General features: G+C 38.0%; 1 protein-coding gene across 4 annotated transcripts in view; it reads right to left on the bottom strand.

Moving 5' to 3' along the window:
- Positions 1 to 14029, bottom strand: part of Marchf6 (membrane associated ring-CH-type finger 6) — a 64434-nt gene that overhangs the window by 42560 nt on the left and 7845 nt on the right. For 2 of the 4 annotated variants that reach the window (XM_019205767.1, XM_010612138.2), the window contains exons 1-4: positions 12452 to 12569; positions 6027 to 6123; positions 5180 to 5253; positions 1875 to 2018 (exon numbers count right to left, since the gene is read on the bottom strand). In XM_019205767.1, the coding sequence (XP_019061312.1) occupies positions 1875 to 2018; positions 5180 to 5253; positions 6027 to 6123; positions 12452 to 12554 (418 nt within the window). In that variant the 5' untranslated portion in view covers positions 12555 to 12569. Of the gene's footprint in view, positions 1 to 1874; positions 2019 to 5179; positions 5254 to 6026; positions 6124 to 6781; positions 6822 to 12451; positions 12570 to 14029 lie in introns of those variants that run through there. The other 2 variants (XM_019205772.1, XM_019205769.2) reach the window with 2 other exon arrangements.

Here is a 14029-nt window from a genome sequence, read left to right as displayed (position 1 = left end):
AAAACACATTTTGTGTTTTATTTTTCTTTCTTTCTTTCTTTTTTTTTTTTGAGAGAAGATCTTACTATATAGCCCTTAAATTCATGATCTTCCTGACAGCCTCCTAACTGCTGGAATTACAGGCACGTGCCACCACACCCACCAAAAATAAAAAAATTATCTTTTAAAAAGGGCTGAGGATATAGTTCAATGGTATAGCACTCCAAATTTTGATCCTCAGTACTTTTTTTTTTTTCTTAAGTCAAATCTGGAAGTTTCTAATGTTTTCAAACACAACAGCATTGCAGATGTGAAATCTAAGGCAATCTTTGTACTTTGAAGAACAATCGGGAAAATATCGATGCTGTAACTATCACCATCACCACTCTACCCAGCTCCAGAAAACTTGGAATTATGTTTAGGTTTGTGAATCTGTTTCCCTTATTGTGATCAGCTTTCCCTTTCAACATAAAAGACACCATTTCCTCACCTGCATTAGCTCTCTTCCCTTAAAAAACCACTTACCACACAGTTACAGAAACCACTGGATCTAGCCTCCTCTCTCTTTGGTTTTCTCATTCTTGGAACCACTTCTCCCTTTGAATGATGCCCTATGTGAGCTCCTTAGTCCAGTCTTCTTGCTCATTAACTCAACAATAACTATTCTCCTATTCAGTATATTTCCCAAGATTTCAGTCTAGAGGTGATCAAGAAAATTTTACTTAAGGACTCAGGAGAATATTAATTATATTTCTAAAATCTTGCTTGTTTTTAGCTCCAAGCAATCATTTCCATATACCTGGCAATCACACAATATCTGTTCCTCGAAATCTTTTAAGAAAAACAAAAGAATGAAGGATCACCCAAAGGGGCAGGTTAATACATCAACTCCCAAAGTCCCCCATATCTGAATGTTAAGCATTCCAATTATTCAGCACCACTAGATCCATCTGTTTGTATCATTGCAAAAAGAGATGGAAGTTCAAAGAAATCCCCAAAGAATCTGTTGGAGACTTTGAAAACTCTAGTGTTAAGAAATAAAATATCAGTTTCTTCTAATTATGGTTTGATTTTGCTTTCTTAATTCTTTCATGAACTTTCATTATTAGTCTCTGAGTGCTGTATTTTTCCTTCACCACAATTGTTAAAAGAAGCATCTCTCTCTGGGGATGTAGCTAGCTCAGTGAAAGAGCACAAGCTTTACATGCACAAGGGCCAGGTTCACTCTCCAGCACAAAGAAAATCCCAAAGTCATTCTTAGTTCAGATGAATGTGAAGCTTTCCTAATACACAAGGTGTGATCAAAACATATGGTGAATGCCAAACAATTTTAAATGATTAAAGTAAGAGACACATTGGCATTGATCCTGCTTACAATGCTTCCTGTTGTTCTGATCACACACTGTTCCTGCTACTTTTGGAAGCAGCTCTGGAAGTCCTCTTTCCTGAGTGTTTTCATGATACAGTGAATGCTGCTACTGTCACCCAACAGAAAGGCAGGCTCATATAAAACATCAGTGTGTCCTCCTCCACCTCATTCAACAGATCTGGCACAGTGCAACTCTGGCTCTTCTCCAAAGTCAAAATGACCACAAAAAGAAAATATTTTGAATCAGTTCAGGACACTGAGGCAACCACGGCACTGCAACTAAAGACATGAGAAAAGACCTTCAGAGCTACTTCAGAAAGTGGCAAAAAAAGTTAGGCAAAGTGTCTGTGAAGTGAGGGAGATTAAGGGAAATGGAAGTTTTACTGTAACAATTTTCTAAAATTTAAACATTCACCATATTTTTCAATCATACTTCCAAAGACATTACAATAATAAACAAAGTAACATTTCTTATAATAAAGTTATACAATGTTGAAATGACTGCAAAAGAAACATGAATACTCACATGCTGTAAGAGGAACAACTCCCAACCATGCAAAGGCCACAAGTGTATAATGAAACCAGTATCGTATTGCAGTGCCAATACTTGTAACCAGTCCAGCAAATATGTCTTGGATGGGAAGCCGAGAAGGCATATCTGGGGAATAAACTAGAAGCAAAAAAAAAAGATCTCATGAAGATTTTTAAATGGCTTAATTTAATTCATAAATACAAAATAAATATGAACAGCCACCTTAACATTCAATATAATTATTGTTGGTTTTTTTTGGTACTGCGGATCAAACTTAGGACCTTGTGCTTGCGAGGTAGGCAGCAGAGCCACTGAGCTCAATCCTCAGCCCTCAATATAATTATTGTAATTATTTTTCCTGTTAAAAAAAAGCGAATCCAATAGTTACAACACATTTACCCAAGAAGTCATTTATGAAGCAATCACATTTAAAATGGGAAGAACAGGGCCAGGGATTTAGCTCAGTGGTTCCACTGCCTGCCTCATAAGCGCAAGGTCCTGAGTTCTATCCCCAGTACAAAAATAAATTTAAAAAATGTGAAGAACAAAAAAGGCTTCTCAGCAAGAAAAAGTATTCAGAAGAATTTCACACGCTCTGCTTGTAACCATAAACCTCATAGAGATCAGTGTACATGTTTTAGTGCTCAAACAATATAACAATCTGGTTTCCCAAGCTATTCAAGATCCAGTAAAAGCAGCAGCAGCAAAAACTGAAGTTGATGGCACATGACCAAAAAAGAACTTCCAAACAGAAACTCTGGACGGCGCTTGAAGAGCAGTGACCAGCAGCAGGACCACTCCGCAAGCCAACTGCAGCCTGCTGCTATCTGCCAGCCAGCCCTTCATACACCTGTAATACTGTCCTTAAAACCTTCCTCCCACCCCTCCATTCCAGGACGGAACTCAGGACCTTGTGCTTGCCATGCAGGTGCAGCGCCACTGAGTTATATCCCCAGCCCTGTACTTAAAATTTCAAATGAAAACTTCAGCTCTTTCTGCTTCTCTGCAAACTGTACTTCAACACACTCAGAGAAAAGATAAATTATGCTATAGTTTAGAAAAACATCCCTTTAAGATGGTTCTAATGAAAGTTGCTGCTTATTCAAGAACTCCACTAGCAGTGAAACATACAGAACTACATACAGGAGGAAGATTTTTCTTATGAGGCCAGATATGGAATGATGATACCTAAGGTTTTCAAATCAATCATTTAGGGCTTGTAAGAACATTGTCACAAAGCTGTTCACACCAATACATATTATGGAGTAACAAATGGCAACTTCTTATAATAAGTACACATAGATCACTGACTTCAGTAAGGCATTATATATAGAAAAGCAAACCATTAAGCCAGTCAGGGAAAGTTTTTTGAGAAAAAGAAACAACAGCATATGAAAGTAAAATGAACACTAAAGTGTATAAAAGAAGCTTTTATTGGCCTTAAGGAAAAGCCTACACTATTTCTTATCAAACATCATGAAAATATTCAACAATTTAGTTTTAGTTTGTTACAAATTTTATGCATTTTTAGCTTTATGTATTACAGAAAATAAAAACCTGTAATAGATTTAGCCACCTGCCTCCTAAGCACAAGGCCCTTAGTTCAATCCCCAGTACCAAAAACAAAAACAACTATAATTTTTTTTTTTGCAGGGGGGAGACAGGGTCTCGCTATGTAGTTGAGACTGACCTGGAACAAACTATGTAGCCCAGGCTGGTCTCGAATTCACAGCAATCCTCCTGCCTCAGCCTCCCGAGTGCTGGGATTACAGGCGTGTGCCACCATGCCCGGCTCTAAAAAACTATAATAGATTTGATATTATTCTGATGGCAATGGATAAAGTTCTAAGACTGAAAATGGACTAACTTTAATCATTTACACTTGCCAAAATACAAAGTAAAACACTAACCTAGCTGGGATTAGGCGTGTGCCACCATGCCCGGCTCTAAAAAACTATAATAGATTTGATATTATTCTGATGGCAATGGATAAAGTTCTAAGACTGAAAATGGACTAACTTTAATCATTTACACTTGCCAAAATACAAAGTAAAACACTAACCTACAGCATTTATATTGAGCAGAACAAGAGGCTTTAAAAAGAAAATAAATGCTAGGCATAGTGGTATACACCTATAATCCCAGCACCTGGTGAGGCTGAAGCAGGAAGATTCCAAGTATGAGCCAAGGTTAGGCAAACTGAAAAATTTTTAAAAAGCTGGGATGTAGCTCAGTGAGAAGGTTCTAGGTTCAACCTCCAGAAGAGCATTAAATAAACAGATAAATAAATAAGGCTGAGGATGTAGTTCAGCTCTAGTGCACTTTTCAAGCACATGCCAAGGTCCTAGGTTCAATGACCAATACTACTTGCTTTAATTTAAAACTCTGTCTTTATTACTGTAATTCTAATGTGTACAACTTAATCTCAAACAACAGTCCAAATTTGTTTTAATGAAATCAAGGCAAGGCATTACTATTAGTTTTTCAATCAGATAGTATTATAGTTATATTTTCAAAAAAGAACCCTTATGAATGGACGTGGTGGCACATACCTGTAACTCCAGCACTCGGGAAGCTGAGGCAGGAGGATCACTAAGTTTAAGGCCAGCCTGGGCTACATAGTGAGACCTTGCCTCAAAATACCAAATGAGAACCCTTACATGCTGTATAATGTACACATGAAATTATATAAGCCTGGTATGACAGGATGCAACTGTAATGGCAGAACTTGGAAATCTAAGGCCAGAGGATTCACAGGAGTTTGAGGCCAGCCTGTCCTACATTAAGTTCAAGGCCAGCCTAAATCACATAGTAAGATTCATTTCCAAAAAACTAAAATTTAAAAAATTACAAATAAAATTATTTTTAAAAGGACAGATCATGAAAAGGAGGGCTGGAGAAGAATGAAAATAATGATAAAATGAGACAGATCTAAGTGAAAACCAGGTGACAGTGAGTAACGGGTACCTCATGTGGATTTGCTTTGTACATCTGAACATGTCTATAATTAAAAGGAAAGAAATAGGGAGCAACTTATAAAATGTATATGCATATGTTAAAAAAACAGTATTTAAAAATATTTTCCTAAATGGAAGAGTATTTTCTTTTTCCTTTTTTTTTTTTTTGGTACTAGGGATCGAACTCCCTTGCGAGGCAGGTGGTGGAACCACTGAACTAAATCCCCAGCCCAATAATTCTATTACTATGAAAGAGAATAAAATTGAAAATTGCTTCAAAACCACTTAAAACACCTTTTATTGCTGGTAATAATGAAAACATGAAAAAACGAAAAAACTTACTTGGTGTAAAAGCAAATCTGTGCTTGCATAATTCACAGTATTCTTTTCGACTGTGTTTCAGCCACTGAACTAAGCTGTAATCACAAACACATTCATAAACAGTATTTATAGAGAGATAGTGAGGTTTCATTGAAAACTCATGTTCTGTTTTGATTAAAACCCTGTGTATTAAAAAATCCTACGTATTACAGAGCTTTTACAATTTTTACTGTTTCAAACAGAATATTCTGAAAATTTCAAATTTAGAGCATTCTTAACTTTTTGTAAATGCCTTCTGAGAACAGAACTTACATCAGGTAAAGACAGTATGTACTATAATTTAAGTGAAAAAGTTCAATCAGTCTAAATTATACTCTTCAGAGCTACATGGATATGAACGAATCCAACCTCCCAAGATCTAACAGCGGTCTGATACTGTGGGCATCTGGAAACTCAATCTGACTCCTAGCTCTCTGCTGACTGGCCCACTGTGTGGTGCAGGACACAATACTTCTTCTGTCTATGTACTAGCTTCCTTACGTGCATTCCACCTCGGTTTTCTTGCAAAGGTAAATGAGTTAAGATGTATAAAAGGACTGAGAACAGTACCTCACAAAGCACTGTACTTCATCAATGTGGGCTAATATTATGCCACTCTAAACAGAAAAGCATAGCACGTTCCATGGACAGAATCTTCACAATACAGCAAATAACAAGCATGGCATTAGGGTTAGGGTTAATGCATTTCCCATATTTTTACAAATTCTAGAAGGGATTATGGAATAAGTTCATGGAAATGATCGTTCTTATTGTACAGATGACAAAACTGAAGCTCAGAATGGTACAATTTTCTAAAAGCATGACTTACCATTCTTGATGGATAAACTTAATACTGCCAGTACATACACAAGGATGATAAAGAGGTTTCTCAGGTGTTCCTTCTGACCGGCACACTCGACATATGTCTGTTAAGAGAAAGAAAAACTGAATTACTTTTGTGTGTAACTTAAAAAAAAGAAACAGACACCAAAACTAAAGTATTTTATGTTAAAGCAACAACACATCCCTTGGAAAAACATTAAACAGCAGCAGACAAATTGAAAATTGTGATTTAAATGATTCTTAAGTTTTAAACAAACTAAAAAGTTTCCTTTCCTTAAAAGTAAGACACGTTTTTCCTTAGACTAGAACTCTCTAAATAAAGCAGGAAGTAACAAGAAGTTTCTATGTAAAACTGTATTCTGCCAGGTGTGGTGGCACAGGCCTGTAACCCCAGCACTCAGGGGCTTAAGGAAGGAGGACTGCAGTGAGTTGGAGGCCAACCTGTGTTATGTACACACACCAACACCAAGTGTTACAGGATGTCATGTAGGGAACCTGGCTTGTACCTCCCTCCAGCTGGAGGAAGGAGGCAGCGTCCTTTGCCCCTCACTGGCATAATCTCAGGGTAGGCCTGCTTAAAACAAAAACACCAACTTTTTAATAAAGTCTGAGCCCACAATATCCAAACTGTCCATAATACAATCCAAAATATCTCCTACTAAGAACCAGGAAATCTCAACCTAAAGAAGAAAAGAAAATCAACAGGTGCTAACACTGAAATAATAAGACATTGGAAATTACCTGACAAATGTTTTAAAGTAGCCATCATGAATCCCAGGGCCGTGGTAGGAGAACGATAAATTGGAGGGCAGCCCCAGCAATTAAGCAAGACTCTGTCTCAAAGTAAAAATAAAAATAGCTGGAGATGTGACCCAGTGTGAAAGCATGGGATCAATCTCTAGTGGTACCAGAAAAAAACAAAACAATAAATGGACTTAAGAGCACAAAAGAAAAAGTGAATATGAAGATCCAATCAGAGAAATTAATCTAAATGAGAGAAAAAGCACACTTTTAAAAAAATCCTTGGAGACCTGGGCATGGTGGCACACGCCTGTAATCCTAGCACTCAATCCCAGCACTCGGGAAGCTGAAGCAGGAGGATCCCTGTGAGTTAGAGACCAGCCTGGGCTACATAGTGAGATCCAGGTCAACTACATGAGACCTTGTCTCAAAAAAACCAAAAAACAAAATCCTTGGAGAACTCTGAATGAAACAAAACTTCTAACAAAGTATCTAAAATTTGTATCAGAGTGTCAGAAGAGGAGAAAGTGGAGGTAAACAAAAGATTCAAAGAAACATAGTAGTCTCTCCTTGGGAAGGGGGGGTCAATGGACTAATGAAACTGTTTCCCCTATACATTCAGAGTCTCCCAAAACAATATACATTAGGAAAATAAAATTTTATATAAATATTTTAATACTAAATTTATTGAGACATCATGAGATTAATACAAGCTAGCTTTGGCTTCTACAATTGCAAGAGGTCCTCAAAGTGGTGGCCACCAGCTTCCAGACATTAAAACAGTAAATGGCTGAAACAGTAAATGCACTTTTTTGGTGCACTCTATGTATACCTGTGACATAGCTGACTATAAACTAGACAGAGTAAAAGACAAGTAACAATAACAATACAACAGGATAATTATAACACACTAATAAAACTGCCAGCATCACTACTCTCGCACATGGAGTAATCAAAGGGATTCTTAAACACAAGCACTGTGATACCAGGACAGACTGATAACCTGGTATCCAGCTACTAAATGACGAAGGAGGCTAGTGTATACAGCACAGATGCACCCACACAGGTACAATCTGCATGCTGGGCTGGAGTTCATCAAGAGAAGTAGCAATGGGAACAGTATGAAAACAATGACAGGCAAGACCTCAAGTAGGAAAACACAATCCAAAGGGAATTCTAACATCACTATTTCCAAGTACTAGTAATTAGTAACTCTCAAAATCTTCCTTTTTATCTATTTTTAGTTTTAGTGAATTGCACAACGAAGTATAAAAAATCAGTGAATGGGGAAATGATCATTCTTTATTGCTGAGTATATATACTAAAATTTCCCAAGCAAGTGCTTATTTCATAAACTCTATTCATCATAAAGATCACACTGAATTTTTAAATTTACCACTCACTATATGAACAATGAAAAACTGAGCATACTAGAAGGCTTCTTTTCTACAAATTATAATACACATAAACCCTTTAAAAGGAGTATAATTTTTATAAATGGTATTAAGTCAAGATATATTCTAAGCTATTAAAATGATCACCTGTCACATAAAGTATTATTTCCATTAATAATATTACATAGATAGATCAAATCAAATAAAAGATCTTTAAATTATGAGGTCTCTTTTATGGCTTGAATTCAGATGTCCCCCCAAAGCCTCACGCTTTTTCAGAGGTGGCTGAATCTAGAGTGTGTGATTGATTCATGGTGGGGCTAGGCTCGAGGGCACTAGGGGAAGATAGAAGGGGCAGAAAGACATTGTCAAGGTCCCCTGTTGCTTTTGCTACATTCAGTCTGCCATGTGCTACCCTGCCTTGGAGCCAGCTGATTATGGGCTAAAACCTCTACAAAGTATGAGCTAAATAAATCCTTTCCCCTTTAACTTTTGGTGTCGGGTATTTTGTCTCAGCAAGGACAGAAAAGTAACTAAGACAATCTCTCCCCTTAATTGGATCTTAGGAGAAAATGAAAGGGCAAGGAAATTTCTCAAAATAAAGCCATCCTGGGGGGCGGCCAGTTTAAACTCAAGTGGTTCTGCCGCCTGCCTCGCAAGCGGAAGGACCCAAGTTCGATCCCCGGTACACACACAAAAAAGTGTACCAATAAAATTTTTAAAATAAAATAAATAAATCCATACTTACATCATTCACAAAATCAATTTTAAGACATGAACTCATTATAGACTGTGAGCTCCCCCTGTCTGCACTGCCTAGTCTGGGTAAGTCAAGGCAGCCAACACTCGCTACTGAGTAAATGGATAGGACCAGACCAGCCCAGCCTCTCGATTCAGCTCTTACTGTGTGAGATCACTAACTTCCTTCTCTGCCTCCCCCACAAGATGTGAGTTCCTCCAGAGCTGGTGACTCTCTTATTGTCTACCCAAATGCCTCTCAATAAATATTTTTGAATAAAAGAACTTTGCCATTTGACTTGAATGTTTTTAAATTTCTACATGAGCCAGGAGTGGTGGTGCACACCTGTAATCCCAGCATTTGGGAGGCTGGGGCAGGATCACCTTGAGTTTGAGGCCAGCCAGAACTACATAGGAAGACCCTGTCTCAAAACAAACAAACAAACAAACCCTACTTGATATACCAAGGGACCTTTGATGTAGGCAATTTAAAAGTCTGGTCAGGCTGGAGACTTAGCTCAGTGGTGCCGCTGCCTGCCTCACAAGCACAAGAACCCCAGTACCAAAAAAAAAAAAAGTAAAAAGGGCTGAGGATACAGGTCAGCAGGAGAGCATCTCTGGGTTCAATTCCAGGAAGAAGAGGACAGGGGGTGCAAGGGTTGAGACCCAGTACTGGACAGGGAAAAAAAGATGGTATAATGACTGTGTAACAACGTGACTAAATGAATGCCTATGAACTGTAAATGGTGTAGAGCCAGGCACAGTTGCACATGCTGTAATCCCAGCATCCAAGAGGCAGAACTGCAAGTTCAAGGCTGGCCTAGACTGCACAGCAAGTCCCTGCCTCAAATCCTGCCCAAAAGTAGTGAATTCATAGGTTAAAATAACATGCTATATAATTACAAAAAAAATTTTTATCACACAATTATTATTACAAACCTATAAAAATGGAAAAGGTAAAAATTTAACATACTATCTAGCAATCCTAGCCTTTGTATTTAATGCAGTAAAATGAAAACTTACATTCATATAAAACCTATTATGAATATGTATAATAATTTCACTCATATTTTCCCCAAACCAAAATCAACCAATCCAAGGAACCCACAACTAGGTACTGAATAGAGTGTACATCTGACAACAGAATACTAAGCAATAAAAAGGAATGAACTACTGATATGTGCAACAATGTAGGTAAGAAGCAAATGTAGTAAGTGACAGAAGCCAAACTCCAAACAACACGTATTGTAGGACTCCACTCATGACACACTGGAAATATGCAGAACGGGTACATCTAAAGGAACACAAATGGACCAGTGGTTGCCAGGGCCAGAGAGATAAGGAAGGCAGCAAACCTTTAAAGGGTACGAGCATATTTGATAGGTTGACAATGAGACTATTATATACCTTGATTTTGCTGCCTACATGACGGTATACACATATCAAATTAGATATTTCATGAAGGTAAATTTTACTATATTTAAATGAAAGGGCTGGGGATATAGCTCAGGGACACAGCACCTGCCTGGCGAGCACAAGGTCCTGAGTTTGATTCCCAGCACCGGAAAAATAAATAAATAAAAATGAAGACTTTTCACAGTACTGCCAAGTCTTGGGAAACAAAGCAAATGAGAAAGAGGAATGTTATGAAAATAATAATCTTGCTTTAAAATGTCTTTTTTAAGCTGGGCGTGGTGGCACATGCCTATACTCCCAGCACTCGGGAGGCTGAGGCAGGAGGATCACTGTGAGTTCGAGACCAGTGAACTGTGAGACCAGTGAGACCAGGGCTACATAGTGAGTTCCAGGTCAGTCTCAACTACATAGTGAGACCCTGTCTCAAAAATAAATAAATAAATAAATAAATAAATAAATAAATAAATAAATAAATAAAATGTCTTCTTTCTTTCCTTTTTTGGAGACAGCATCTCACTATGTAGTTCAGGCTAGGCTTAAACTCACTATGCAGTCCAAGACAGCCTTGAACTCACAGCATTCCTCCTGCCTCAGCCTCCTGAGTGCTGGAACTACAAGCGTAGGTCTCCACACCTGGCCTTCCTTGCTCTAAAATGTGATCTAATGAAACTGTAGACTGAAGTATCTTTCAATGAGTATGTTTATTTCATGCACTCGGGTGGGAATGCTGTTAGAGACTGTGGAAATCATCACCATTGTTGACCAAATATTTCTAGCTTTCCAACTTTCTGAGCACATGGTATAATTAATTGCACTTCCCTGCAACCTCTAAAATTAGGCATAGAAACTGACTTGCTTAGTCATAAATATGAACAATGATGCGTTTCTGTGTAGAAGTATTTTATACAATGAACACAATTCATCACACTACATATTCTAGTCTCGGTGGCTGGAAAGGCACTTAGTAAGGAATGGTGCTTTCATGAAGCTGTTTTCTCCAATGACTACAATTAAGAAAAGCATTCCTCTCAACGCACACTGGACACACATCAGTGAGAAGTAAACTTGTTGTTCTAAGCTGCTGAAGTTTAGGGGCAACTAACTACATCAAAATTTAGCTTATCCTATCTCATACAGGATCTTAGCAGTTTCAAAAACATGACACAAGTACAACTACTGACACAGCAGGTTGAGAAATAATCACCTGTCTTGTACTAGAACCAATCCCATCACCCAAAACCTGTACAGAGTGCCAAGGACAAGGCTACAAAAGGAGTAAAGTTAACAAAAGGTACAGCCTGAGATTTTTTATTCAAAGTTCAATCACATAGGGTGTTCTGTGGTGAATTAAGAGATATTTACTATATGTGCAGTAAGACTATAAATCTTAAAAAACCACAAATCTTCCCAGGCCAAAGAAAATCAATGCATCTTGTTGTTATGAATGCAAATTCCTGGTTTTGAAAGGCCATTTTATTTTTTCTTGTGGGAATTTGGTTATATGAATAACTACAAGCATATCTTTTAAAGTTCCTAGCCCAGTACTCAGCACAATAAATATAATGTGGGGTTTTGTATGTGCAATTTTTAATTTTTAATGAAAAGCTTCAAGTCCTTCATAACAAAATATGGAGAAGGCACAGAAGAGGAGAGGAAAAGGAACCACCACCAGTGAATGATTATCAACTGCAGCTTCCTGCAGCACCACTGTAGGTCTGACTGACCCATTCACATTTTTCTGACCATCAACTTCAGCAGTACATACTAAGTGCCTATCATGAGGAAAAAAAGAAAACTTTTAGAAGCTGTGGACCACATTATAACTCAACCTGTGATCTATCCTGAAAGTTCTTTTATGCAATAAGATTTCAAAATCTCTCCACTTATAATTTTTTAAAAGATTTTAAAAATTACTATACTTTTAGAAGTCTTAGATTTACAAAAACTCTAAGACAGTACAGTTCCCAAAAAGCCAGCACATATTATCCCCTATTATTATTTACTAGCTGTTGCTTTTCTTACATTTAATGAACCAGTATTGATACAGTATCACTAAAGTCTAGCTTCCTTAGGATTCCTAAGACTCTACCCAACACCCTATTCCGTCCCATCACCCACATACACGTAGTTGTCCTATCCACAGGCTTCTCTGGATTCTGGTAGCGTCTTGGATTCCCCTTGTTGTTGGTGAGCTCGACTGCTTTGAAGAATATTTTCAGGTACATTACTGGATGCCCCTAAATGGGAAACTGTCTGATTTCACGATTAGTTTGGGGCTACACGTTTTGAGGAGGAAAATTACATAGGAAAAGTGCCATTCTCATCACGTCAAGGTCATATAACATCAACATAACTCATGACAGTACTAACCTCCTTTCATCTGGATGAAGCAAATGACTCATTGATTACCAACAAAATGTTTACAATTATAATGGAAAAACATGAAAAATATATTATTGATAAAGATTATTTAAAAATGTCTGTGGATACCCTATATATCCAAAAACAGGTAAGCAGCTATACATATTCACTGTATGGAATATGTTCAGGTCCTTTAAAATAACTAATATAACTGCACAGCACAATGTTAAATAAACAAAGCAGGAATAAAACATGAACACACATTCCAGCTCCAACTAGGTAAAAACACAACAGCCTAAAAGAGAAAATGCAGTAAACAAGTGCCACTGTTACTGGTTAGATGAGAATACGGTTGCTGTTATTTCCCCTGCTTTCAATTGTCCTGTGTTTTGCTGAAACTTCTACAATTATAAGGGAATAAAATGTTCTAACTGCTCAAAGTTTACCAGAAAACCATTTTTTGATTGTAAAATGGTATCTACAAAAAATTTGGATGTGGGAATTAGGCCTTGCAAAATTCCTAATTCTCCATGTTTCCCAAATTTACATTACTTCCTTAGGCTTCCAGATTATTATCATTACTCAAGTAACAATTCTCCTTTACTGTTGCTCCTGGAAGCCTGAAAACTCTATTTTCTGGCTCCCTGCTGACTAGACTTGAAATAAGGCTGCCAGTGAGAAGGTCCTCTACTAGGGAGGGGAGGGGAGGAGAGGGACAGGGGAAAGGGAAGGGGAGAGGGAGGGAGGAAGGAAAGGAGGGAGGGGGAGAGAGGGAAAAGGAAAAGGAAAAGAGGTAAGGAAGGAAGGTCAGTCGGTCGGTCGAAACCATTTTCTACTTTTGACTCTAAAAACCAACAGTGTCAGCTAACTGCAGGTACTGGGCTCCTGAAGTAGCCAGAAAAGTGGTGGTGGTGGCTCTGGCAGCAGCAGTGCAGGCAATGCCTTGAACAGTTCCAAAGGAGAAAGCCTGTTACCATCTGTCTCCTCTCAGTCCCAAATTCTTCCTTCAATACCTGGTTAGTGATAAGAACTGAACTCTTTAGCTTTTTGTTTGTAATAGAAGGGGCTGCGGGGACATGGAAGAGGAAGGGGTGGTTATTACTCTGGCTACAAAGTTGGTAGGTTTGCTTTAATGACCTCCTTCCCATATCCCTACTGATAAGGATGCAAACCACCGCAGGTCATGCACAGAGACACACAGGGGTGTACCAATGCCTTCTGCAGAGTCACCTGTCAACTATGGGCCCCATACCTTGAACACTGTTTTCTGCTTCCTGGAAAAAGCAGAGGATCATTTTACATTCTGTTTTTTGGGGTTTTTTTTTTTTTTTTTTTTTTT

The sequence above is a fragment of the Fukomys damarensis genome, unplaced genomic scaffold (genome assembly GCF_012274545.1).
Source record: "Fukomys damarensis isolate Sample0158 unplaced genomic scaffold, DMR_v1.0_HiC HiC_scaffold_1, whole genome shotgun sequence".
In the NCBI taxonomy this organism is placed as follows: domain Eukaryota; kingdom Metazoa; phylum Chordata; class Mammalia; order Rodentia; family Bathyergidae; genus Fukomys; species Fukomys damarensis.
Note: the sequence above shows the minus strand (reverse complement) of the source record. Positions and strands in the feature narration are given on the sequence as shown.